The 27,130-nt window shown below is 47.5% G+C and overlaps 1 protein-coding gene across 1 annotated transcript in view; it reads left to right on the top strand.

Annotated features, from left to right (window-relative positions):
- LOC117351584 (guanine nucleotide-binding protein subunit alpha-14) overlaps positions 1–27,130 on the top strand; it is a 343,853-nt gene that overhangs the window by 306,169 nt on the left and 10,554 nt on the right. The window contains exons 4-6 of the mRNA XM_033927074.1: positions 9,247–9,375; positions 15,083–15,212; positions 17,940–18,093. Of these exons, the coding sequence (XP_033782965.1) occupies positions 9,247–9,375; positions 15,083–15,212; positions 17,940–18,093 (413 nt within the window). The remainder of the gene's footprint in view (positions 1–9,246; positions 9,376–15,082; positions 15,213–17,939; positions 18,094–27,130) is intronic.

Genomic DNA, 27,130 nt, shown 5'->3' with positions numbered 1-27,130 from the left:
TTCCTATTATTAATCCCCAAATGCATTACTCTGCATTTCTTTGCATTGAATTTTAGTTGCCAGGCATTAGACCATTCCTCTAACTTTTGCAGATCCTTTTTCATATTTTCCACTCCCTCTTCGGTGTCTACTCTGTTACAAATCTTGGTATCATCTGCAAAAAGGCACACTTTTCCTTCTAACCCTTCAGCAATGTCACTTACATACATATTGAACAGGATTGGCCCCAGCACCGAACCCTGAGGGACTCCACTAGTCACCTTTCCTTCCTTCGAGCGACTTCCATTAACCACCACCCTCTGGCGTCTGTCCGACAGCCAGTTTCTGACCCAGTTCACCACTTTGGGTCCTAACTTCAGCCCTTCAAGTTTGTTCAACAGCCTCCTATGAGGAACTGTATCAAAGGCTTTGCTGAAATCCAAGTAAATTACATCTAGCATATGTCCTCGATCCAGCTCTCTGGTCACCCAATCAAAAAATTCAATCAGGTTCGTTTGGCACGATTTACCTTTTGTAAAGCCATGTTGCCTCAGATCCTGTAACCCATTAGATTCAAGGAAATACACTATCCTTTCTTTCAGCAACACTTCCATTATTTTTCCAACAACTGAAGTGAGGCTCACCGGCCTGTAGTTTCCTGCTTCATCCCTGTGACCACTTTTATGAATAGGGACCACATCCGCTCTCCTCCAATCCCCAGGAATCACTCCCGTCTCCAGAGATTTGTTGAACAAGTCTTTAATAGGACTCGCCAGAACCTCTCTGAGCTCCCTTAGTATCCTGGGATGGATCCCGTCTGGTCCCATCGCTTTGTCCACCTTCAGTTTTTCAAGTTGTTCATAAACACCCTCCTCCGTGAACGGCGCAGTATCTACTCCATTTTCTCGTGTAACTTTGCCAGACAATCTCGGTCCTTCTCCAGGATTTTCTTCTGTGAACACAGAACAGAAGTATTTGTTTAGCACATTTGCTTTCTCCTCATCACTCTCCACATATTTGTTCCCAGCATCTTTTAGCCTAGCAATTCCATTTTTTATCTTCCTCCTTTCACTAATATATCTGAAAAAATTTTTATCTCCCTTTTTTACATTTTTAGCCATTTGTTCTTCCGCCTGTGCCTTCGCCAAACGTATCTCTCTCTTGGCTTCTTTCAGTTTCACCCTATAGTCCTTTCTGCTCTCCTCTTCTTGGGTTTTTTTATATTTCATGAACGCCAACTCTTTCGCCTTTATTTTCTCAGCCACTAGGTTGGAGAACCATATCGGCTTCCTTTTTCTCTTGTTTTTATTGATTTTCTTCACATAAAGGTCCGTAGCCATTTTTATCGCTCCTTTCAGCTTAGACCACTGTCTTTCCACTTCTCTTATGTCCTCCCATCCTAACAGCTCTTTCTTCAGGTACTTTCCCATTGCATTAAAGTCCGTACGTTTGAAATCTAGGACTTTAAGTATCGTGCGGCCGCTCTCCACTTTAGCCGTTATATCAAACCAAACCGTTTGATGATCGCTACTACCCAGGTGAGCACCCACTCGAACATTAGAGATAATCTCTCCATTTGTGAGGACCAGATCCAATATCGCTTTTTCCCTTGTGGGTTCCGTCACCATTTGTCTGAGCAGAGCCTCTTGAAAGGCATCCACAATCTCCCTACTTCTAGAATGAACATAAGAACATAAGCAGTGCCTCCGCTGGGTCAGACCATAGGTCCATCCGGCAGTCCGCTCCCGCGGCGGCCCAAACAGGTCACGACCTGTCTGAATCACCAGAAGGGGCTCCCTTGCCACCTTGGTTTCTCATTGAAGTCCTATCTTCCCATCGAAGTCCTAACCCTCTGGTCTTGCACATGCACGACCTGTTGGGTTTCTATACTTATTACCTGGTTAGCTTTCTATACTTGTGTTACATCCCAGCTCCTCCCTCAGTATCCCACGATCCCTTTATCCCTCAGGAATCCGTCCAATCCCTGTTTGAATCCCTGTACCGTACTCTGCCTGATCACTTCCTCCGGTAGTGCATTCCAAGTGTCCACGACCCTTTGGGTGAAAAAAAACTTCCTTGCATTTGTTTTGAACCTATCTCCCTTCAGTTTCTCCGAATGCCCCCTCGTACTTGTTGTCCCCTTCAGTCTGAAGAATCTGTCCCTATCCATCCTCTCTATGCCCCTCATGATCTTGAAGGTCTCTATCATATCTCCCCTGAGCCTCCTTTTTTCCAGAGAGAAGAGCCCCAGCCTATCCAACCTCTCGGCGTATGGGCAGTGTTCCAGCCCTTTTACCAGTTTCGTTGCTCTCCTTTGGACTCTCTCAAGTACCGCCATGTCCTTCTTGAGGTGCGGCGACCAATACTGAACGCAGTATTGGTCGCAGAACATCATTTTGTTAATGAAAGAAAAGAAGAATGAAGTAAAGAGTAACAAGAATGTATAGCTTCTTGTGAAAGTAAGATTGCAGAGGATTGTGGATCTCCTGACAATTTTGTATGTGAAGGTATATGTCTGGTTGATAATTGGGCAGACAGTACGAAACTGAAAATGAACAAGGATAAAACCATATTCTTGTGTTAAGTCCTCCTAGACCAGTGGTCTCAAACTCAAACCCTTTGCAGGGCCACATTTTGGATTTGTAGGTACTTGGAGGGCCTCAGAAAAAATAGTTAATGTCTTATTAAAGAAATGACAATTTTGCATGAGGTAAAACTCTTTATAGTTTATAAATCTTTCCTTTTAGCTAAGTCTTAATAATAGTATTGTAATTTATAGCTAAAGAGACATGATCAAGAAACTATTTTATTCTACTTTGGTGATTATGATAAACATACCGAGGGCCTCAAAATAGTATCTGGCGAGCCACATGTGGCCCCCGGGCCGCGAGTTTGAGACCACTGACCTAGGATCACTAGTGATGATTAGTGCTGCCCAATTCACAATTCGAATCGGTTCACCAATTCACTTCAGGTGAATCGATTTGAATCGATTCTAAACAAACAAAAAAAAAATCGGCTTCCCCTCCCCCCTGGCCCCTAAACCAGGAGTGGCAGCGCTGCTCTTGCTGGCCGGCCGCTGCCGCACCTGCTTTAGAGGGCAAGGGGGAAGGGTCAGTTAGGAAGTGCTGCTGTCGGCTTCCCCCACGGCATCCGGCTTCCCTCCCCCCCTGGCCTCCCCGCACTGTTTACCTTCGAGGAGCAGCCTGCAGACAAGATCGCGGTGCTAGCGATCTCTGTACTGATTCTGAGCTGTTTCCTCCGCCGCGATCCTGCCTCTGACGTAAGAGGAGGGGCGGGACCGCGGTAGAGGAAGCAGCTCAGAATCAGTACAAAGATCGCTAGCACTGCAATCTTGTCTGCAGGCTGCTCCTCAAAGGTAAACAGTGCGGGGAGGCCAGGGTGGAAGCCGGACACCAGTGAGAGGCCGGGGGAACACGCAGGCCGTCGGGGGGGGGGGACAGGCCTTCAGGGGGGACAGGCAGGCAGGCCTTCAGGGGGGACAGGCAGGCAGGCCTTCAAGGTGGGGGGAAAGGCCTTCAGAGGTGGGATGCAGGCCTTTAAGGGGGAAAGGCCTTCAAAGGAGGGGACAAGCCTTCAAGGGGGGACAGGCAGGCAGACCTTCGGGGGGGATGCAGGCCTTCAAGGGGGGACTGGCCTTCAAGGGGGACAGGCAGGCCTTCAGGGGTGGGATGCAGGCCTTTAAGAGGGGGGCCAAGCCTTCAAGGAGTTGAGACAGGCCTTCAGGGGGGAGGGACAGGCCTTCAGAGGTGGGATGCAGACCTTTAAGGGAGGGACAGGCCTTTAAGGGGGGGGACAAGCCTTTAACGGGGGACAAGACTTCAAGGGGGAAACAGACCTTCAGGGGTGGTGACACAGGCCTTTAGGGGTGGGGTGCAGGTCTTCAGGGGAGGGCGGCCCTGGTGTACAAGTACACAGAGGGAGGGAGGGAAGGGGGGGCAGTTCAAAGAGATGTGCATATGCCGGACTTTGGGGGGGAAGAAATGGGACATAAAGGGAGAGAGGTTGGACACAAGGGATGGTGAGGTGGGGGGATAGAGATACTGGATAGGAGGGTAGCTGGGAAAAGAAAGGGAGAGATGGTGGATCCTGGGGCGGTGGGGAAGGAGGGAGAGATGCTGGATGAAAGGGTAGTTAAGAAAAGGTGGATCTGGGGAGGGAGACAAAAAAAGGAAAGATGCCAGACCTCCTGGGGAGGGAAGGGAAATGGAAAGGGAGGACAGAGATGGCAGATGGATGGTTAGCACAGAGAAAAAAGAAAGAAGAAGACCCTGGCAAGCAAGTTATCAGAAGACAATCAGAGCCTGGGACCAACAAAATTTGAATAATGGGCAGACAACAAAAGGTAGAAAAACTAATTTTATTTTCTGTTTTCTGATTACAATATGTCAGATTTGAAATGTGTATCCTGCCAGAGCTGGTGTTAGACCACAAACGTGAGCTAGGATTTAACAGAAAGAGGAAAAGTCTTTTTTGTTTGTTTATTTTGTTTACACCACAGCGCCAGTGTGGTTAGGAGAAGGCAAAGGGGGTGAAGAGGCTATAAAATAAACCCACCATGATGTTTGAAAAAAAAACCACCCAATTGTACAGGAAAATCGAATCGAAAAACCAATTGAATAGGCTGAATCGAATTGAATTTAAATTTTTTTCCTGAATCGGGCAGCATGAGTGATGATACACAATTATCACTGCACAATACCCCACTGAAACTGGAATCGGAATTGAGCATTTTGGGGATTATACGTACGGTATTTGATAGGCATCTGACATGAGAAGCACAGGCATGAACTTTAACTAGGAGAATGTATGCAACACAGAGAAAATTAAGACAAATTCATCACTGCTTTGATAGAGGACACTTCCAGTTATTAGTTCAATCATTTGTATTGTCTCAACTAGATTATTGTAATGTTTTCTATGTAGGTTGTATAGTAGTTATATGTAAAAAAAATTAAGACAATCCAGAATGTTACTGTTAGGCTTATATTCTCAGCAACAAGATATGATAAAGTGACACCTTTTTATCTCAGATTACGTTGGCTTCCTTTCAAAGAAAGAGGCATTTTTAAATTATGTGCACTGGTTTTCTTGATCTTCCGTGAAGAAAACCCAGATTATATGATGAATTTAGTAGAACTATCATCTGTTAAGAACTATAACTTGATCAGCAGTCATCTGAGGATAAGATTTCCAAATCCTAGAAGTATTAAATATAAAACAATACACTCTATATCTTTTCCATATCTAGCGACAAAGTGGTAGAACTCTCTTCCAATACAATTAAGAACCATGCCCTCTTATGACAGTTTAGAAACATAGAAACATAGAAATAGACGGCAGATAAGGGCCCACGGCCCATCTAGTCTGCCCACCTTAATGTCCCTCCCCTACCTTTGCCCTGTGAATAGATCCCATGTGCCGATCCCATTTGGCCTTAAAATCAGGCACGCTGCTGGCCTCAATCACCTGTAGTGGAAGACTATTCCAGCGATCAACCACCCTTTCAGTGAAAAAGAATTTCCTGGTGTCACCTCGTAGTTTCCCACCCCTGATTTTCCACGGATGCCCTCTTGTTGTCGTGGGACCCTTGAAAAAGAAGATATCTTCCTCCGCCTCGATGCGGTCCGTAAAATACTTGAACGTCTCGATCATGTCCCCCCTCTCTCTGCGCTCCTCGAGCGAGTATAGCTGTAATTTGTCAAGCCGTTTTTCGTATGGTAGATCCTTGAGTCCCGAGACCATCCGGGTGGCCATTCTTTGCACCGACTCCAGTCTCAGCACATCCTTGCGATAATGCATAGAAACATAGAAAAGGCCGTAAAGGCCTGAAGACCTATTTGCTTGCGAGATATCTCATTCACACTGACAGATGATTTTGTAAAGGTTTTAAAAACTGTTTTTCTGCAATTTACTCTGACAAATTTCACTCTGACAAATGAGCAAGTCTACTATGTTTTGATGTTAATGTTAAATTTTAATGTAAAAATGTAACTTTGATTTTAATGTAAGATTGTAATTCCTGGAGATTATTAATTTGGAAATCGCATTGAACTCCTATTGGGGTATATTAGCGATTCATAAATGCTAATGCAATGTCAGTACTCAGTTAGATGGTTTATGCCTTTTCGAATAGGTGCGTCATAAGAGGACTTTGGGTAGGAGGGTTTGAGTCAAAATGCAGAAGGAAGGGAATTTCAGAGGGAAGGAATGAGTCAAAATAATAAAATAAAGGCTCATTCCTGGTAGATTCGTAATGGGCTTGGTTCAGGAGTGGGATCTGAAGATAGTTATCATTAAGGACTCTAGGTGTTTATTTATTTATTTATTTATTCATTCAATTTTCTATACTGCTCTCCTAGAGGAGCTCAGAATGGTTTACATGAATTTATTACAGTACTTAAGCATTTTTCCCTGATCTGGCAGACTCACAATCTAGCTAATGTACCCGGGGCAATGGGGGAATTAAGTGACTTGCCCAGGGTCACAAGGAGCAGTGTAGGTTTGAACCCACAACCCCAGGGTGCTGAGGCTGTAGCTTTAACCACTGTAAGAAGGTTGCTTCCCTGACGATGCCTCGGCAAAACGGGGTCTCCCGTTGGGACTACATTATTTGGATCTGTTTCAGCAAGTCCAGATAAGTGAACATGTGACTGTTTTACCTGTAGGTGCTTAATTGTGAAATTGTTCTGTCGGCTACACAGTATGGCTTAATGGTGGCTCCTACGGCTTTTTCTTTTTGTTGACTTGCTATTTGAATGCATCACAGTGCGCAAGATTCACCTACTGCTAAATTAACTGGAGGATCCAGAAGATTTACATTTATGTACAATGGAGTTTTTTTATGACCTATAATGACAGTGGGCTTACTTTGATACGGCTGTGTGCCGTTTGTAATTTCCCCCGTAGAGTTGAGGTCTTTTTTTCTCCATTGGTTAATTTCCTTTCTGGATGCCACCGGTTTCTCTTTCAGTAGAAGAGAGTTTCTGTCCAGTGGATTAAGTTCTGTCAGACATATTCTGGTCCTCATCCATACCTGTCCACAGCCCATCCCAGTCATTATGGGTACTATCCACATAGTTTTGTTTCCCAACCTGCATTTAACAGGTCATGTAATGTCTTCCTTTCTCCCACACGCAGGTCAGTCTCTGTTTCTGGCCCCAGGTCCAACTCTTTCCCTCTCCAACTCTCTCCTTCTACCCTCAGGTCCACATAGTCCAGCATCACCTCCCTCTCCTAGACCCAATGCGGCTGCTCTTTGCCACAGATCTTTAAAGTCAGCCTTGCAAGCCAGTTGCAGCCATTTAGGAAGGCTGCCTGCAGCCTGTACTCGGCCTTTCCTTCTTCTGAAACTGGGATTCACGTCGGAAGAGGCAGGCTGGGTCAGAGGGAAATGCCTGTGCAGGCAGCCTTTCTTTATAGGTGCTCCTGGCTTGCAGGGCCGAAGACTGACTTTATAGGTGGGTGGGTGAGTGGCGGAGAGCAGCTGCGTTGGGTCCGAGAGGAGGAGAGGGATGTGATGCCAGCTTGGGCAGGCAGGGAGGTTCTGAAGTTGCAAGGTTGAAGTGTGCACAGGGACATAATTTTGTACCCATCCCCTCCCAATCCCTGTAGTAATAAAGATGTTTTTGTCCCCATCTGTGTGGATTCCCACAGATTTTGTGTTGTCCCCATCCCTGTGAATAGGATTCTTAAATGAATATGAAGATCTTTAAATTAATTTAGTATATTTTATGTTGGTTTGTTGATAACCTGCAAAAGGGCTACTGTTAATCTGTTGGGGAGGACAGGGTTACTCACATGTGGATGTAAATCCTTAATTGACTCCTGTTGTGAGCAATTTTCCCATTAGTGTCTCAGATCTGATGTAGCTATTTACAAGGAAGTTTGTGTCTTTTGGTTGTCAGCTACTTAAAGCAAAGCAGGATGATTGAAGCTAGAATGCAGAGGGACCAGGCAATGAGAGAACATGAGTCAAGTTAGAGGGAAGGTGATAGACAGGAGGTAGAAGCATAGGAGATAGATCTAAGGAAGTGATTACAAAGCATGAAAGAAGGGGAATGGTATTGCTGGAAGCCTAGCAAAAAGAGGAGCGGGTATAGAGGCCAGGGAGAACGCGCTCACGTGTGTGTGTGTGGGCCTGCATGACTGGATATATCGAGATACAAAACATTACCAGCTTCATCAGCTTGAGTCTTGGCTTTTGAACAGCTGAGAGCCACTGTTATATAAAATAATGTTTCAGAAATAGACTTGCAGTTTCCTCTGACCTGGACGACCTGGCAGCACATGTCTGGTGCTGGGATTAGATGGAAACTTTTCAAGAGGAAGGAAGACGAGGAAGAATGAGGATATTGTTGCCTAACTAGAGCTACTGTAGGTAAACTGACATACAAATGGCTGGTCAAAGGTGACACAAATAGCCTGTAAGCATGATTTCAACATATATTCCAGTAATGGCTCTAGGGCTTAAGGGCTACTAACTTGCATTCATACCTACAGGATTTTTTTTTTTTTCTCCTTGTTTCTTGTCCTTTCCCAACTCACTTAGCCCAGTCATGGCAGCAACAGACCTCAGCAAATGGTCATGAACATAAAAATAGCCATATGGGCCAGACTAATGGTTCATCTAGCCCAGTATCCAGTATACTGTGGAAACAGTATCCCACTGTTTCCACAGTGGCCAATCCAGGTCACAAGTGTGTGTGCTAGGTACCATTGACTTGTATTCGAGTCCTAGTACCTGGCTAAAAACCCAAACAATAGCAACATTCCATGCTACCGATCCCAGGACAAGCAGTGGCTTCCCCTATGTCTGCCTCAATAGAAGATTATGGACTTTCCTTCCAGGAACTTGTCCAAACTTTTTTTAAACCCGTGTATGTTAATCGCTGTTACCACATTCTCTAGCAACGCGTTCCAGAGCTTAACCATTCTCTGGGTGAAAAAAATATTTCCTCCTGTTGGTTTTAAAAGTATTTCCCTGTAACTTTGTGTCCTCTAGTCTTTGTCATTTTTGATGGTTGCCATTAGACTTCTGCAGTCATGGTTTCTAGGTCTGGCCCCTAGGTGTCGCCATTGCACAATGCCTAACACCCCTCTAGGGTTTCTGGAGAATCTTCAGCCAGCTGAGTGAATGGAAGATTTGAACCCAGGTCCACCGAGTAGGCCCATAGTATATACTGTACATTGTTAGTTGAAACCATTTACCAAGGAGAAATTACATGTGTATATCTTACTTTGCAGCTACATTACTGATATAGATCGTATTTCTGCTCCATCGTATGTGCCAACTCAGCAAGATGTGCTACGAGTCAGAGTGCCAACAACTGGAATCATTGAGTATCCTTTTGATTTAGAAAATATTATTTTTAGGTAAGTAACATTTTTACACTGATATTAAACATATTTTTCATAAAGTGGGAAAAACCAGTGTTATAACAGTTTTCCCTTTTTTTCTTTCTTTTTAATTAAGTGTGAACAGTACCTTATATGCAGAAAGAAACAAGTGTGGCACGTACATAGTGTCTCATAATATTCTTTCTCTCCCAATAAACCAGTTTTGTTTATTCAGTTTTCTAAACCATTCTCCCAGGGGAGCTCAGAATGGTTTATATGAATTTATTCAGGAACGCTAAAGCATATTGCCCTGTCTAATCTACCTTGGGCAGTGGAGGGATTAGGTGATTTGCCCAGGGTCTCAAGGAGCAGCGTGGGTTTGAACCCACAACCTCAGGATGCTAAGGCTGTAGCTTTAGCCACTGTGCCACACTCTCTCCTAATGGGATTAGGCAGTTGAATGGAAATTTATTCTTTGTTAAGCCAGCAATTAATATGCAGATCACTGTGACCAATAACATGATTTGTAGTGTAGTTTAAACTAGATTTTATTTCAAATGTTGTTAATTGATAGTCATTTAGATCACTTCTCCCTCTGTATTCGCTGTGATAGGGGATGAACAGACCCGCGAATAACTTTTTCATATGTTATTCACTGTTTTCTATTAAAAACCATCGTGAATATGGTGAAACCGTGAATAACATGGTGGGAGACCTGGCCTGTTACTGAAGGAGAGGCAACACACAGTGAAGAAAGTGCTGGAAATCGGCGATTTTCTCTGTTAACACTTTGAATCAGCGATTTCTCTATGCAAGCTGATGTAATTTGGGGGGAGGAGCCAGCAAGCTAAAAACCGTGAATAATCGAAACCGCGATTGCTGAAACCGTGAATACGGAGGGAGAAGTGTATAGTGTATACCAGGTATACATAGAACTGTAGAGAGATACATAGCAAATGGTTGCTGCTCCTTGGAGGTTATATTCTTGCTTAGACAGAGAATAAAACCCTAACACAGATAAGATTGAGTTATGGAGAAGAGGGACATATGTGGAAGAAAAAAAAAATAGGTGGAGAGTAGGTAGGAATAATAGCCTAGTGCTCAAAACAGAATACATTTTATATTTGCTGTGGATTGTTTACTTATCTAATCGATGTAGCTCCATTGGACTTATGCGACAACAAAGCAGTTTACAATGAAAATACAGCTCAGTGCAGCAGTCAATGCGGAACTATCATTAAATTATCTGAATCACTTTATTTGAGAGAAAAAAAAATAAAAATGACACAGATCACTAGATAACAAACTAGTACAGCAGTAGACAAACCATAGTACAGGATAATATGACAACCAACCTCCAATCATCTGCTCCCCACTTTTATATCAATGATTTTGTAGTTCTTTTCTTCCTCTTCTTGGCACCAGTAATGCTGTGGATAGGGAGAAGGTTCCTGAATCATTGGCTGGCTGCTGCAGCTTGTGGTATCAACAAGCCAGTTATAGATCTACTAGTCTTTAAGCCCTTTACATTAACGGGTGCTAGAATAGGTGTGTCTGTCTGTCTTTCTTTCTATCTCTCTGTCTCCTTAGCTGCTATCTGTCTGTCTTTCTTTCTTTCTCGCTCCTTGGCTGCTGGCTGTCTGACTGTCTCTCTGTCCCCCTGCCTGTTTGTCATTCTTTCTGTCTGTATCTCTCCCTGGCCCCTTGTCTGTCTGTCTTTCTTTCTTTCTTTCTCGCTCCTTAGCCGCTGGCTGTCTGTCTGTTTCTCTGTCCCCCTGTCTGTTTGTCATTCTTTCTGTCTGTGTCTCTCCCTGGCCCCCTGTCTGTCTCTCTTCTTGGCCCCCTGCCTATCTCTCTCTGGCCCCCCGAGCAAACCAAGATTGCTGTCTGCCCCCCAGCACACACCTCCCCCCCAAAGCAGCCCCTTTTCCCTCTCCCCCTCCACTTCCCTGTGCAGCAGTAGCAGCTGGATGCCTCACAGCACCTTAAAGGACACCATCCTGCCGTTGCTCTCACCGCCGCATGCGCCACAAGCCGCCACTCGCTGCAAATGGAACACGGCACGGAAGCACAAATCACGGTGGCAGAGATCACGCCGTTTCAACTGCGCATGCGTGGGTAAGGGTTTTATTATGCAGGATGGGGTTGAGCTGTGCTGAGCTCCACCTCTGAGCCTATACCAACTCATTTGTTCCTGTGTACTAGGACCCATGGATGTGGAGTGCAAAAAAAAATGGACCTGGAGGAGCTAAAGGACAGGCCATGTATCAACGTCATATGCAGACATATGCTGAGATAGGCCATGGAGTAGGGAGGGAAGTCACTTGTCTCACAATTGGATGCGGGTGTCGCAGCTGCAGCCCAGAAAAGAGCACATTCTCCAAGCAGCCTTAGGCTAATATGTGGAGTCTTGGACTGTGTGTTTCTGATACAGGACTCTGTCAGAACTCATTCAAAAGAAACAAACAGGGACAGAGCTTGAGAATGAGATATATTGAATGAATGGGAATTATGGAAAGCAGCCATAGCCAGTCAGTGCTAACTGAAGCATCCCAGACCAGGTGGGGCAGACCACTATGAAGAAAAGCCACTGCTGCCTTAGTCCCTGCCCCCTGCTGTACCTAGCTATTCTACTGTTTAGAAATATATTAAATAAAAATTTTAGTGTAATTGATACTACCTTGGCCCTTATAAATAAAACTATATTCAGCAATCCAGCCCTTTCTGCTCTGAGAGCATCTTATACAGAGGAGACCTCTTGAATGTCCAATTGTACAACTAATTCTTCATATGCAAATCTTTCTCTTGCATATTCATTATCATATCCTGGAAAACAGACTGGAAGGAGTTACTTCAGGACTGGTTTGAGAAACACTATTGTCAGGCACATAAGATCCATTTCTAGAATGTTCATAGTGGAAGTAGGATTGATTAATTGTCCTAAAAGACAGGTAGCTTAAGGTGACACAAAAGGTCAAACACATATAGATTCCTTGATGTACTGAAGTTAGTCTAGCCCACATCCTCAGACAAGGGTACTGTCACAATGAATAATAGTAAAGCCCTTCAGTCAATTAAGAAACTTTGGGCTAGATTCACTAAGCAAACTGATCGTGTACCGATCGGTTTATGATCCCTTTACGACCCCGACCCGATTCACTAACCTTCTGGCCACACTCATGCAAATTAGTGAAATGGCATGCAAATCTAGCAAGGCAGCGATTCACCAACATTTTTCAGGCACACCGACTGGGCTGGCCGATCACAAAAGAAGCGACTGCTGGAGACCAGTCGCTCAAGCCCTTTTCGGCTGCCCTGCCTTCTGCCGTCCTGCTCTCTGCCCTGTCAGCCCCAATCTCTTGCTGCCCCGAACACCTCCCGCTGCCCTGATCTGCCTGCTCCACAGTGCTAGCCCGTGGTTTCAACCCACGGGCTTCTAGCAGGTTAAAACTACAGGCAAAATAAAAAAAGCCATCCCAGAGGTCCAGTAAAAAGTTTAAAAAAAAGATTGCGGCTCCGATGGGCAAGCGCAGATCGCACAACAGCGATCTGATCGCCCCCATCTGCATATTTTTCTTTCCTGAATTCGTCAGACCTGCCCGGATCGGCAGTTTAGTGAATCTGGGCCATTGTAGATTCTATTAAGACAGGGATTATTTTTAATGTATTCTGGACTGTCAAATATTTTTATGGCCTGATCCTGAATAGCATTGATCTGTATAGCAGCAGCTGCTGTATAGATAAATGCTACCTGCAATTTTCAGTGGCACTATCTGGATACTGCCTCTGAAAATTTGTACAGATTACCCCGGCTCTATCCGGATTGCGCCTCTGAAAATTCATACAGATTACCCCGGCTCTATCCATATTGCGACTCTGAAAAGTGGACAGATCACCCCAGCTCTATCCAGAAAGTGCCTCTGAAAATTCATACAGATCATTCCAACTCTATCTCACCTACTCGCCTTTGAAAATTCTTAGAGATTACCCCAGCACTATCCGGATAGTGCTGGAGAACAGTGTAGGTTTTATTTTTGTAGCAAAAGGGCTGTCATAATTGAAACCATGTTTTATGACTATGAGAATAGTGATTGAATATCACTACAGGGCTATAAATGAACAAAACAAATAAACATTGTCACCGATGTCTGTTTACATTCAGTTTTCTTTGCTATGTGGATATATATTTAAATTCTGCAATCAGCAAAATTCTGACCTATATAGCATTTGCATATTGACCTGTTAGAATGACTATATTATATATATGATGAGGAATCATTTAGGTGTCTCTCTGTGATAAAAAAATTAAAACTTTTATATAACCATCTCTCTTTCATTGCTTCATTCATTCTATAATCAAACAGGAAGACTGGAATTAAAGTGTAACAATCTATTCTGTTAATTGTATTGTTTATTTTTTAAAGAAGCACCTCCAAACCTTTCTTCAGAAAAACTGAAAGAGCACTGACCATTAATTAACTGCATTTCCACTCCTGACTCTTATTACACAGACTGCGCTCCCCAGTTAGACAGTACTTCTCTAAACTGATGCATTGTTTGTAGATATATTCTAAAGAAAAAAGCATTATTTCCACTAAAATATAAGGCTGCGTTCCCATCTCCTCCTGCCAAATAAAATCCTTTTGTTCCTCAACACAGTGCAAAGTAGTGCTGCAAAGCTGCTAAAGGGATCAGGGGAAAGTCACCAATGCATGTCTAGAAGAGTGGGGCAGAATCAATTTTTAGCACGAGATCACCAGCTGATTAGGAATGGGGAGTTTGTCACAGAGCATTATGGACCCCTGTTAAGTTACATAAGTTAGCTAGTTCTAAAACTAATAGATGCTGGCACTATCATCTTGAAGCAGGGACGTTGGGTCATTTACTGTTTTATTGTCCACTGATACTCAAATTTTGGAGATCCATTTGGGATCAAATAAATAAATTATTGGAAAATCCAGTAGCATTAACGTTTGATTCGGTTTTATTTGGCACAGTGATGAGAGCTAAAAGTCAAATTTCATTTCACAATAATAAACTTCTTTTTATAATGACAGGGGTTGCTATACAACTGAATTTGAGGAATTGGAAAAGCTGGGATAGGTTGAATTACAATTTTTGGTGGGAATCTTTATGCCATATTTTTAAAATGGAGCGTGTGTTGGCTGTACAACAGGGAAATTATAGAAGATTTTTGAAGGTTTGGGAGCCATTGATAAATTATTGTAAGGATTGATCTTATTTTTGGTCATTTCATTATACACATTCAGGGTGGGAATTACATGGTTATTTAAAATTGGATAAAATTATTAAAAGTTTTAAAAGTATTAACAGTTATGTAATTTTATTATTATTTGATTATTAATTAAGTGGGTGGGAGGGTTAAATGATTGTTTAGGCATTTTTATGAGTTTAAAGTGCTTTTATTGTACTATTATATGTGTGTATAATTGCTTTGTACTATGGTTGTTTGAAAATCAATAAAGATTTAAAAAAAAAAAAAAAAAGGGAATGGGGAGTTTGAAAGAGTACAAAAATATTTTTTGTTTAACTTTTCAAAAGAAATAATACAGCTTGCCCTTCCCACCCCCACACACAATTTGAGTTGTTTTCATTTGACTTTTTAAAAATATGTTGTATTTCACAAACCAAAGACATACCACCACCCCAAAATTCGAACATAGTGAAAAAAGTGAGCATGCAGGCTTCTGCAGCTGAGCTGTTTTGTGTTTCTGCCTAACAGGATGGTGGATGTAGGTGGCCAGAGATCCGAAAGAAGGAAGTGGATTCACTGCTTTGAAAATGTTACCTCCATAATTTTCTTAGTTGCGCTAAGTGAATATGATCAGGTTTTGGCAGAGTGTGACAATGAGGTAAGACCCATTATTAGACTTAATGGAGCTACGAAATGGAAAAGGCTTATTCTTTACTCTAGCGTGGTTACAAAGTGCCCCAAGAATGCATCATTTTCTTGGGGAAATTAATTGCCGCTCCTTTCCTAATGACCAAAGAGGCTGCTTGTCTTAGAAGCCAAACTCTTGAGAAGCATGCTGCTCATTTTCTGTAAATGAATTTGAGAATGAGAAATGTTTTCTTATTGCCCTTAGTAACTTCAAGGTAACCAAAGAAATGAAGAGCTTTATAATGTAATCAAGACACAAGAGAAAGCTGTATAATATAATAGTAAATAGGTTATTGAGGAATGTTAGATCTTCCAAAAATCTATAAAATTTTCAAGTAAGTGGTGGGCTCTGTTGTTGAAGAGAATAATACTTATTGTAAAAAGTAGCAAACTGAGGCTAGCCCGGTGGTTCAGTTGTGCTGTGCACTGTCATTTTGAGAAGCTGAGCTTGGTTCAGGGACATAGCCAGACTTCTAATTTTGCACAGGTTTGAGCCCTAAGTGGGTAGTCACAGGAACCCCTAGCCCCTACCTCCTTCAGGTGGTCCAGCATGTCTTCATTCTTCTCAACCTACCCCCTCCATCCTTCAGTTCTGGGCTGGCAGCGAGCAGTAGCTCATGCCAGCTTCTCATGCCGGCCCTGGGCCTTCCCTCTGATGCAACTTCCTGGTCCCGCAAATAAGAGTCACTGCCAGCCCACGACTGAAGAATTTAAAAGGTACCGGGGAGAGTTGGGGGAGGAAGTTAAGAGATGCCTGGAGTCCAGCTGGAAGGGCTTGGAGATCCCCACCACTACAAACCAGCTGTGCCATGCTGGGTGGGCATGAATTCAAAGTAGATAAGCCTGTGTCCACCTGGGCCCACCCATTGCTATGCCACAGGTTTGGTTGCCAATCAAGTCACCAGCCCCCTGAATTGAACAGGGATAAGATTTCTGTAGAGACAGTGTTCACAACCCATGCACAACAGTAACATCTAGTGGACAGATTTAGGGCCCATGATTGCATAGCTGTGGAAGGAGCTCTGGTATATGGCCCCTTCCAAAGTTCATCAGTGCAGTGATGAGCTTTATATGAATCATATGTGGCTATAAAGTAGAGAGAAAACTCCTTAAGCAATTGTGATTGGAGGTTCATGGCATCATGTGCCAGGAGACTGCTTCCAGCTGAAGCCTAGATTCTCAAAAAGTCGCATTAAGAAACAACGGGCCAATCAGAGCCTTAGGCTCCTTGCTGATGCAGCTGGGGAGGGGCTTGAGATTCTGATTGGCCCAGGTTGTTTAAGGCCTCTCCTCAATTGAGGAGGGGCCTTATGCATCTGGGCCAGTTAGAGCTTTAGGCCCCTCCCCAGATGCATTAGTGAGGAGCCTAAGGCTCTGATTGGCCTGGACGCATAAGGCCCCACACATAGGAGGGGCCTAAAACAACCTGGGCCAATCAGAGCCTCAGGCCACTCCCCAGTGCATCCCAGGATGCATTGGGGAAAGCCTACCATTTTGAAGAGGCGGGCCTCCTGGCCAGAGGAAATAGGCATCCCTCTGGCCAGCCATCTAAGTAAGGTAAGGGAGAGAGGGCATGGGGGAGGGGGTTTGTGGCAGCGGGAGAGAATGCGTATCTCTCCCTCTGCCAAGGAGGTATATTGCTTGGTGGCGGTAGAGAGTGGGCATCTCTCCTGATTCTGAGGGGGGCGATAATACACGCGCTCAAGAAGTGTGATTTTACCACGCCCACAAAAAAACACAATTTATGAGAATCATGTAATTTTTATTTTCTTTCATTAGCCACGATCAAAACACATGCCACAAGATGCACTTTTAATGGTGCTGGCACTGTACCGACACCCCCTGACCAGTCGCTGATATTTGTCGCCAAAGCCGACACCGCTCTTGGAAAATAACTCTAGGATGTTTAAGAATCCACCCGAACATAATCCGCTGCTAAAATGCATGCAGGCTAAACCGTCTGGAACCAGTTTAGTGACCACGTTAAGTTTTGAGAATCGGGCCCTGAGTTGGAAGCTCGAAGGAGCAGAAGGAGACTGTATATGTACTGTATAAGGCAGTATTTCTCAGGCTGGTCCTGGAGTGCACTTTTCCCCCAACCATTTTGGGTTTCAGGATATCCACAATGAATATGCATGAGATAGATTTGCATGCAGTGCTTCCAGTACATGTAAATCTATCTCCTGCATATTCATTGTGAATATCCTGAAACCCAGACTCACTATGGGGTACTGGCTTGAGAAACGTGAGGTGAAATACATAAGACCAGTTTGGAATATTCATAGTGGAACAAGAATTGTCTTGAAAGTGCCATCATACTTTTGGAGTATTATGAAAGAACATTGTGCTAATACGTTGGCTTGGACTTATTAATTTTATATATTGCTTTATACCAAGTGTTAAAGCAGTTTACATGATTCCAAAAAAGACAAACAATACTGAATGCAATATAACAGAGCAAGAAGCAAGATTGTTTGACTAATTGAACTACAGAGTTCTCCTATTACAAAAAAAAAAATTGCTAACCCCATCTTGCTATGTAGGCACTTCCAGGAACCTCACAGTATTCAATTGTGTATGCCCAAGAGTTTGGCACTGCAATCGTTTTTCTTTCTGTAGGAATATTGAACTGTTTGGAGTTATGTATTTCTTTATTCTTCTTTTTATTTTGTTTTGTATTACCTCTCTTTATTTATAGAATCGCATGGAAGAGAGCAAAGCTTTATTTAAAACCATCATTACGTACCCCTGGTTTCTGAATTCTTCAGTCATTCTGTTCTTAAACAAAAAGGACCTTTTAGAGGAAAAAATCCTATATTCCCATCTAATCGACTATTTTCCAGAATACCCAGGTAAAAGTATCTATCCTGTTTACTCGAAGCATATAGGACAGGCTTGTCCGAGCTATGGCCCTGGGTCCAGAACTTAGCCCTCCATGTGCTTTTTTTCTGGCCCTCATGTAACGCTTATAGCAAGATTCATAGGAAGTAACTGTTGAAAATGATTGGGGGTGCTGAACTCAAGTTTTACAAAGAAAACCAAAATACATCTGTTAATGAATGACCAGCCTGTATCTAAATGTCAAGAGCAGAGCAGAATCAAAAGCTAGGATCCTGCCACTCTCACCTTCCCCTCACAGCTTGTTATAATCATACTCTCCCTCACTCTCCATTCAGACCGTCTATGGCGCTTTTCTCCAATCAGTCCCTCAGCCCAACATCTACACCGCACTTTTTCCTTCAATATTTTTCACTTCCCCCTAATTTTTTTTTCTTCCTTGCTCCTTCTTGTCCTCTTTCCCTCCATCCCTCCCTGCACTTTTTCATTTTTTCTCCTTTTCCACAGATTGTAAATTGATGTTTTATATTTAGTTATTTCTAAAATTTCTTGACCGCCTATAACTAAGCGGTTTACAAAATAAAACATTCACAATGGTTCAGAGAACAATATACATAAAATACTTTAAATACACCGCATTAAACCACTAAAATTAACATAAAACCTGCAGGAAAGTTACATATCATCAATCTTCTGTGATTCTAAAGCACAAGTCATCAAAATCTTCATTGGGTACCTCTCTCTAACATAACTTTAAAGGAAGGCTTCCACATACAATTGTGTTTTTAACATTTTCTTAAACTGTGACCGGTGTGAACAGGTCCTCAGTATGCCAGGGAGAGAATTCCATAGTTATCCCAGGACAAGCAGGCATGATATTCTCACATGTGGGTGACGTCATCTACGGAGCCCCGGCGCGGACAGCTTTTCAAGCAAACTTGATTAAAGTTTCAAGTTTGCACACTGCACCACGCATGTGCGTGCCTTCTCGCCCACTAGAGGGCGCATCCCACCTCGTGGTCCTCAGTTCAAATTTTTCCGCGGAGCAAGAAAGCCCTGTGGATCTGAGCTCCAGTGTTTTTGCCTTCTAGCTGCCGCGTTTAGTTTGTTTTCCTTCGAATTAGTTCGCGGTGCTGTTTCTTTCTTTTCGTTTCTCCTCAAAAAAAAAAAAAAAAAAGTCTTTCGTTTTCATCGGACTCCGGGGGCTCCCGGAATCCGTGGCCGCGGGACGTCGGTACGTTCCCGGCCTTCTCCTTTTTCTTCGTGGATGTCCCGTCCTGTTACGGGATTCAAAAAGTGCAACCGGTGCGAGAGGTTGCTTTCCATCACTGACCCTCACCGGTGGTGCATCGTCTGCCTTGGGCCCGAACATCCGACAGACTCGTGTGATCGCTGTGCTACCTTCCAAAACAGGGCCCTCCGTCGCCGTAAGGCAAGAATGGCCGAATTGTTCGCCGTCGACGCGCCGCCTAAGGCCTCGACGTCGGCCTCGGCTTCGGCCCCGGCCTTGACCTCGGCCTCGGCGTCCTCGGGGGCCTCGGCCTCGCCTCGGCCCTCTTCCTCGAAGGCGTCGTCAGTGAAGCAAGCTTCGGGTAAGTCCTCTGTTCCATCCCCTTCAGCAAAGAAGCCATCCTCGAGTCAGGCCAAGGCGGGTGGGTCGACTCCGGCCCCGCATCGGACCTCGACTCCGCACACCCCGAGGGAATACTCGAGACCGAGGTCGCCCTCCAGGGAGTGTGCCCCGGACTCGGAACTCCCCACCTTCGTGGGGATTCCGGCCTTCCAGGATCTCCTCCGAGCTCTGATCTCATCGGAGCTGTCGGGAGCCCTGGAAGTGTTGCAGCGTGCTGCGGTTCCGGCGGCCTCGACCTCGGCCTGGACGCCTTCGGTCTCGGAGGCCCCGGCCTCGGCTCCCTCGGGAGCCCCGGCCTCGGCGACCTCGGTCCCGGGTACTGGGACCCCGTTCACCTCGGTCTCGGCCCCGCCCCGGACCTCGACCTCGGGGGAACCCCCTGAGCGGAGTGTAAGGCCCAAAGAAAAGTTGCGCAGAGTGCGCCGTCTTTCCTCCTCTTCCTCCGGGTCTTCCAGACACGCCTCGCCCTCGACGCGACCTCGGACGGGGCGTCGATCGAGGAAGTCTAAGCGGCCCCGAGGCTCGCCTCGGCGCGACCGTTCCTTGTCCTTCGGGGGCGAGGCGTTGCAGGTGTCAGAGTTGCGCCTCAACAACCCGAGGCTCCTCCGCTCACCCCATGGGAAGTCTTCCCGGGCTGCCTCGCCGAGGAAACGGGAGAGTGTCCCACGAACCCCGGGGTCCTCACCCAAGGGTTCTGCGAGGAGGACAACTTCCCCTTCCCCCTCGAGGGCCCTCGAGAGGGGATCCTGGGATTCGGGATCGGTTAGGGATCCTCATTACTCCCATGAGGCCTCCCCCCTCTCCTCGGTGGGGCGGTCGAGAACCCCCTCTCCCCAGGCTAGGCCGTCCTCATTTTCATCTTTCGTTCAGGACATGGCCCAAGCCCTGGGGATTGACCTGATGGTAGGCTCTCGGTATTCCAAAGAATTTTTGGAGGAACAGGACCTCCCCATTCTTCCTAGGGAGGTGCCTAGACTCCCTCTCAACAGTGTCCTTCTGCAAACCTGGCTGAAGAACTTGTCAAACCCTCTTACAGTCACGTCTGTGCCTTCAAAAATGGAATCGAAGTATAGGACGATTCCCCCTAAAGGGTTCGATAAGGCGCAGCTCTCACACCAGTCTCTTCTGGTGGAGTCCGCTCTTAAAAAATCACAGCCCTCACGGGTTTCGGCGGCGGTTCCACCAGGCAGGGAGGGGCGGACCCTGGACAAGTTTGATGGCCACCAGGGTTCTAAACTACGCCTTCACCTTTTCCTCCTTTTTGCGTGGTATGGTGAAGGACCTCCCTCAATATCGGAACTCGTTACCGGACTCCCAAAGAGCAGGATTCGACAAGTTTATTTCCAACCTGTCTCAATTGCGGTTGTACCTATTCCATGCAGTGTACGACGCCTTTGAGCTGGTTTCGAGGGTGTCGGCCCTCGCGGTGGCCATGCGCCGCTTGGCCTGGCTTCGCACCCTCGACATGGACCCAAACCTGCAGGAACGCCTGGCAGACTTGCCTTGTGTGGGGTCCGAGTTATTCGACGAGTCATTGGATGCGGCGACCAAGCGCTTGTCGGAACAGGAGCGCTCTCTAGCATCCCTGGTCCGCCCCAAACCTAGGCCCCCGCCGCAGAAACCCTTTCGGCCTCCGCCGCGCCGATACCCTCAGAAGTCGACCCCGGCTTTCTCGAGACCGCCTCCGAGACGTCCGTCTCAGCGAGGCAGAGGGGGACAACCCCAAGCCCCGGCGCAGGGCCCTTCTAAGCCAGCGCCTTCCTTTTGACGGGATGAGCGGACGGGGCGGGTTCCCCTCCGCGCTTTCTCAGGAACCCCTTCCTATCGGGGGCCGTCTTCGGTTCTTCCGGGAGGCATGGACCGGGATCACCTCAGACGCTTGGGTGCTCCGGATCGTCTCCGAGGGCTACTCGCTCAACTTTGTGGCCTCGCCGCCGGACAGTCCCCCAAGTTTAGTCCCCTGCAACCGTTCGCAGCTACCGACCCTTATAACCGAAGCCAAAGCCCTCTTGAAGCTTCGGGCGGTCGAGCCGGTCCCCAAGGACCAGTGGGGTACGGGGTTTTACTCCCGCTACTTTTTGGTCCCAAAAAAGACCGGGGACCTGCGCCCCATACTGGACCTCAGGAAGCTCAACAAATTCCTGGCCCGGGAGAAGTTTCGAATGCTATCTCTCCCGGTTCTGTACCCCCTCTTGGGGGAAGGGGACTGGATGTGCTCCCTCGACCTGAAGGAAGCATACACCCATGTTCCGGTGCACCCCGCCTGTCGAAGATTCTTACGATTCCAGGTGGGGGACCTCCACCTCCAGTACAGGGTACTGCCCTTCGGCCTGGCCGCGTCCCCACGAGTATTCACGAAGTGCATGGTGGTGGTTGCGGCAGCCCTCAGGTCACGTGGACTCCATGTGTTCCCTTACCTGGACGATTGGCTCATCAAAGCCCCGACCAGGGAGGGGGTTATCTCAGCGACCCGACAGTCTATTGCCTTCCTGCAAACTCTCGGGTTCGAGATAAACTTTCCAAAGTCTCAGTTGAGACCGTCGCAGTCTCTTCAATTCATAGGTGCTGTGCTGGACACGGTGAGCCTACGCTCCTACCTGCCGACCCAGCGGTTGGAAGCCTTGATACGGATGAGCCGCCAGGTCTCCCAACTATCGAGCGTGTCGGCCAAGCGCATGATGATGCTGCTGGGCCATATGGCCTCGACGGTACATGTCACGCCGTTTGCGAGGCTACACCTGAGGATCCCTCAGTGGACCCTCGCGTCCCAGTGGCGCCAGGAGTGCGACCCGGTGTCTCGCCTCATTTCGGTAACTCCGCCCTTGCGGAAATCGCTGCGTTGGTGGACAGACTCTTCAAATCTGTCCATGGGACTATTGTTTCGCACTCCGCCTTTTCGCAAGGTCCTGACCACGGACTCCTCGGAGTACGCGTGGGGAGCCCATCTCGACGGTCTTCGCACGCAGGGCCTGTGGTCGTCAGAAGACCGTCAGTGTCATATCAACGTGCTAGAGCTGCGAGCCATCTTCCTAGCACTTCGAGCCTTCGTTCACATATTGCAGGACCAGGTGGTCCTCGTCCGCACGGACAATCAGGTGGCAATGTATTACGTGAACAAGCAGGGAGGAACAGGGTCATGGCCCCTCTGCTCCGAAGCTCTTCGCCTCTGGGAGTGGGCGGCCTCCCGGAACATCTTCCTCCGGGCGGTCTACATCCAAGGAGAACGGAATTGCCTGGCAGACAAACTGAGTCGACTTCTGCAACCGCACGAGTGGACTCTACACTCAGCAGTTCTACGCGAGGTCTTCGCACGCTGGGGAACGCCACAGGTGGATCTGTTTGCCTCTCCGGAGACACACAAACTACCACTATATTGTTCTCGGATGTACTCGCAGGACCGTCTGGAAGCGGATGCCTTCCTACTCGACTGGGAAGGGAGGTTCCTGTATGCATTCCCTCCATTCCCGCTGATCATGCGAACGTTGGTACACCTAAAATCGTCCACGGCCACGATGATTCTCATAGCACCTCGGTGGCCGCGTCAGCACTGGTTCTCCCTGCTACTCCAGCTCAGTGCCAGAGAGCCTCTCCCCCTGCCCGTCTCTCCTTCTCTGCTGTCTCAGAGTCAAGGATCCATGTTACATCCCAATCTGCAGTCATTGCACCTGACAGCCTGGTTTCTTGTTCCCTGACTCCTCCGGACCTGTCTCAATCGGTGAAGGAGGTGTTGGAAGCCTCCCGCAAGATCTCGACGAGGCTTTGCTATGCGCAGAAATGGACCAGGTTTTCCACCTGGTGCTCGTCTTTTCACCTGGATCCGGTATCAGTTCCGGTATCCTCGGTTTTAGAATATTTGTTTCATTTGTCGCGCTCCGGCTTGAAAACCACTTCGGTGCGAGTTCATCTCAGTGCGATTTCTGCTTTCCACCAACCTCTGGAGGGACGCCCTCTGTCACTCCATCCCTTGGTGACACGCTTCATGAAAGGGTTACTCAGGGTTTGTCCCCCTCTTAAACCTCCGTCTGTCGTGTGGAATTTGAATGTGGTTCTGGCTCAACTGATGAAACCCCCGTTTGAGCCACTCAACAAGTCCCTCTTGAAATTTCTGACTTGGAAGGCGGTGTTTCTAATTGCCCTCACCTCCGCCAGGCGGATCGGGGAGTTGCAAGCCTTGGTTGCGGACCCCCCTTTCACTGTCTTCCATCACGACAAGGTGGTTCTCCGCACCCATCCTAAGTTTTTACCTAAAGTTGTTTCTGACTTCCACCTCAATCAGTCCATTGTCCTTCCTGTGTTCTTCCCGAAGCCCCACTCCCACCCGGGCGAGACGGCGCTTCACACGCTTGACTGTAAGAGGGCGTTGGCATTCTATCTTCAACGCACCAGGCCTCATCGGAAGGTTCCTCAATTGTTTTTGTCCTTCGATCCCAATCGATTAGGGCATCCAGTTTCCAAGCGCACTCTGTCAAACTGGTTGGCCGCTTGCATTTCCTTTTGCTACGCTCAGGCTGGCCTTCCTCCCCCGGGTCGAGTCACGGGGCACAAGGTCCGAGCGATGGCAGCTTCGATAGCTTTCCTCCGATCCACTCCGATGGAGGACATATGTAAGGCTGCCACTTGGTCTTCGGTTCATACATTCACCTCTCATTACTGTCTGGACACTTTATCCAGAAGTGACGGCCGGTTTGGCCAGTCAGTATTGCAAAATCTGTTTTCCTAAATTGCCATCCTCCCACCTGCCCTTTTTTGGTTAGCTTGGAGGTCACCCACATGTGAGAATATCATGCCTGCTTGTCCTGGGATAAAGCACAGTTACTTACCGTAACAGGTGTTATCCAGGGACAGCAGGCATATATTCTCACAACCCGCCCGCCTCCCCGGGGATGGCTTCCTTGCTAGTTATGGAACTGAGGACCACGAGGTGGGATGCGCCCTCTAGTGGGCGAGAAGGCACGCACATGCGTGGTGCAGTGTGCAAACTTGAAACTTTAATCAAGTTTGCTTGAAAAGCTGTCCGCGCCGGGGCTCCGTAGATGACGTCACCCACATGTGAGAATATATGCCTGCTGTCCCTGGATAACACCTGTTACGGTAAGTAACTGTGCTTTTTACTCCCGCCACAGACACATCGCTATTCTTGATTTAACATACTGAACAGTATTCTCCTTTATAGAGGTCGATCTCATTGTACCTTCAGACCTCAGACATCTCCTCGGTTGGTATACCTCTGGGGGGCAGAATATAGATAGGCACTTAACTAACTTTTAAACATCAGTGGACTTACTCCCTTCTGCTATTGAAGGGCAGTATATCTATCATCTCTGAGAAAAGGTGACTAAAATTGCAGATTCAAAATGTTGAGAATGGGCAAGTTTTTCATGTCATTAGTCCATAAGCTGTCTGCAAACATTGCATGTTTGAACGTTTGTAACTTCTTTTTTTTTTCCCACACGTAGTTTGGACTCTTGTATTTTTGTTTCTGGTGACTTTAGTCACCTTTTCTCAGGTATAGTCACTTATGTGTAATATCATAGGACCTCCAATAGATCTCCAATAGGTCTGAAGTTGTCTTTGGCTTGATATGAATACTGTAATGAGTGTTAGCAATACATTTGAAAGACTAAGATCATGGTCTATATACCTTGGTTTAGGACTGAGTTTCATTATATAATTTGCAACTGGATTTTGGTATATTGTGTGTGTGTGTGTGTGTATGTGAGGGAGGAGAGAGATTTTAATATTCCATTTTCTGTAAATGAATTTGAGAATAAGAAATGTTTTCTTATTGCCCTTAGTAACATCAAGGTAACCAAAGAAATGATGAGCATTGATGAAGCTTTATAATGTACCGTATTTTCACGCATATAACGCACGTGTTATACGTGTTTTTACAAACCGTGCATACCCTTGCGCTGTTGTACAAAATTTTTTTTACATAGTTCCCCCCCCCCCGACGTCCGATTCACCCCCCGCAGGACCGCTCGCACGCACCTGCACCACCACCCCGAAGGACCGCCGACTCCCCGACACGATCGGGGCAAGAGGGAGCTCAAGCCCTCTTGCCCCAGCCAACTGCGGCACCCCCTACACGATCGGGGCAAAAGGGAGCTCAAGCCCTCTTGCCCCCCCGACTCCCCGACACGATCGGGGCAAAAAGGAGCCCAAGCCCTCTTGCCCCACCGATTCCCCTACTCCCCGACAATATCGGGCCAGGAGGGAGCCCAAGTCCTCCTGCCCTGGTGACCCCACCCCCCCCGCTAGTTGTTCGGGCCAGGAGAGAGCCCAAACCCTCCTGGCCACGGCGACCCCCTAACCCCACCCCGCACTACATTACGGGCAGGAGGGATCCCAGGCCCTCCTGCCCTCAACGCAAACCCCCCTCCCCCCAACGACCGCCCCCCCCAAGAACCTCCGACCGCCCCCCCAGCCGACCCGCGACCCCCCTGGCCGACCCCCACGACACCCCCACCCCCCTTCCCCGTACCTTTCTGTAGTTGGCCGGATAGACGGGAGCCAAACCCGCCTGTCCGGCAGGCAGCCAACAACAGAATGAGGCCGGATTGGCCCATCCGTCCCAAAGCTCCACCTACTGGTGGGGCCTAAGGCGCCTGGGCCAATCAGAATAGGCCCGGGGGCCTTAGGTCCCTCCTGGGGGCGGGGCCTGAGGCACATGGTCGGGTTGGGCCCATGTGCCTCAGGCCCCGCCCCCAGGAGGGACCTAAGGCTCCCGGGCCTATTCTGATTGGCCCAGGCGCCTTAGGCCCCACCAGTAGGCGGAGCTTTGGGACGGATGGGCCAATCCGGCCTCATTCCGTCGTTGGCTGCCTAACGGACAGGCGGGTTTGGCTCCCGTCTGTCCGACCAACTACAGAAAGGTACGGGGAGGGGGGTCGGCCAGGGGGGTCGCGGGTCGGCTGGGGGGGGCGGTCGGAGGTTCTTGGGGGGGCAGTCGTTGGGGGAGGGGGGTTTGCGTCGAAGGCAGGAGGGCCTGGGATCCCTCCTGCCCGTAATGTAGTGCGGGGTGGGGGTAGGGGGTCGCCGTGGCCAGGAGGATTTGGGCTCCCTCCTGGCCCGAACAACTAGGGGGGGGGGTCGCCAGGGCCAGGAGGACTTGGGCTCCCTCCTGGCCCGATATTGTCGGGGAGTTGGGGAGTCGGCGGGGCAAGAGGGCTTGGGCTCCCTTTTGCCCCGATCGTGTCGGGGAGTCGGGGGGGCAAGAGGGCTTGAGCTCCCTCTTGCCCCAATCGTGTCGGGGGTGCCGCAGTTGGCTGGAGCAAGAGGGCTTGAGCTCCCTCTTGCCCCGATCGTGTCGGGGAGTCGGCGGGGCAAGAGGGGAAGCAGCAGAACACCGGTAGGAGCTTCTACATGATGGGGGGGGTCGGGAGGCTGTGGGGGTGCAAGCGGTCCTTCAGGGTGGG

The sequence above is a fragment of the Geotrypetes seraphini genome, chromosome 1 (genome assembly GCF_902459505.1).
Source record: "Geotrypetes seraphini chromosome 1, aGeoSer1.1, whole genome shotgun sequence".
NCBI lineage: Eukaryota > Metazoa > Chordata > Amphibia > Gymnophiona > Dermophiidae > Geotrypetes > Geotrypetes seraphini.
This window is presented reverse-complemented; position numbering and strand designations above follow the sequence as displayed.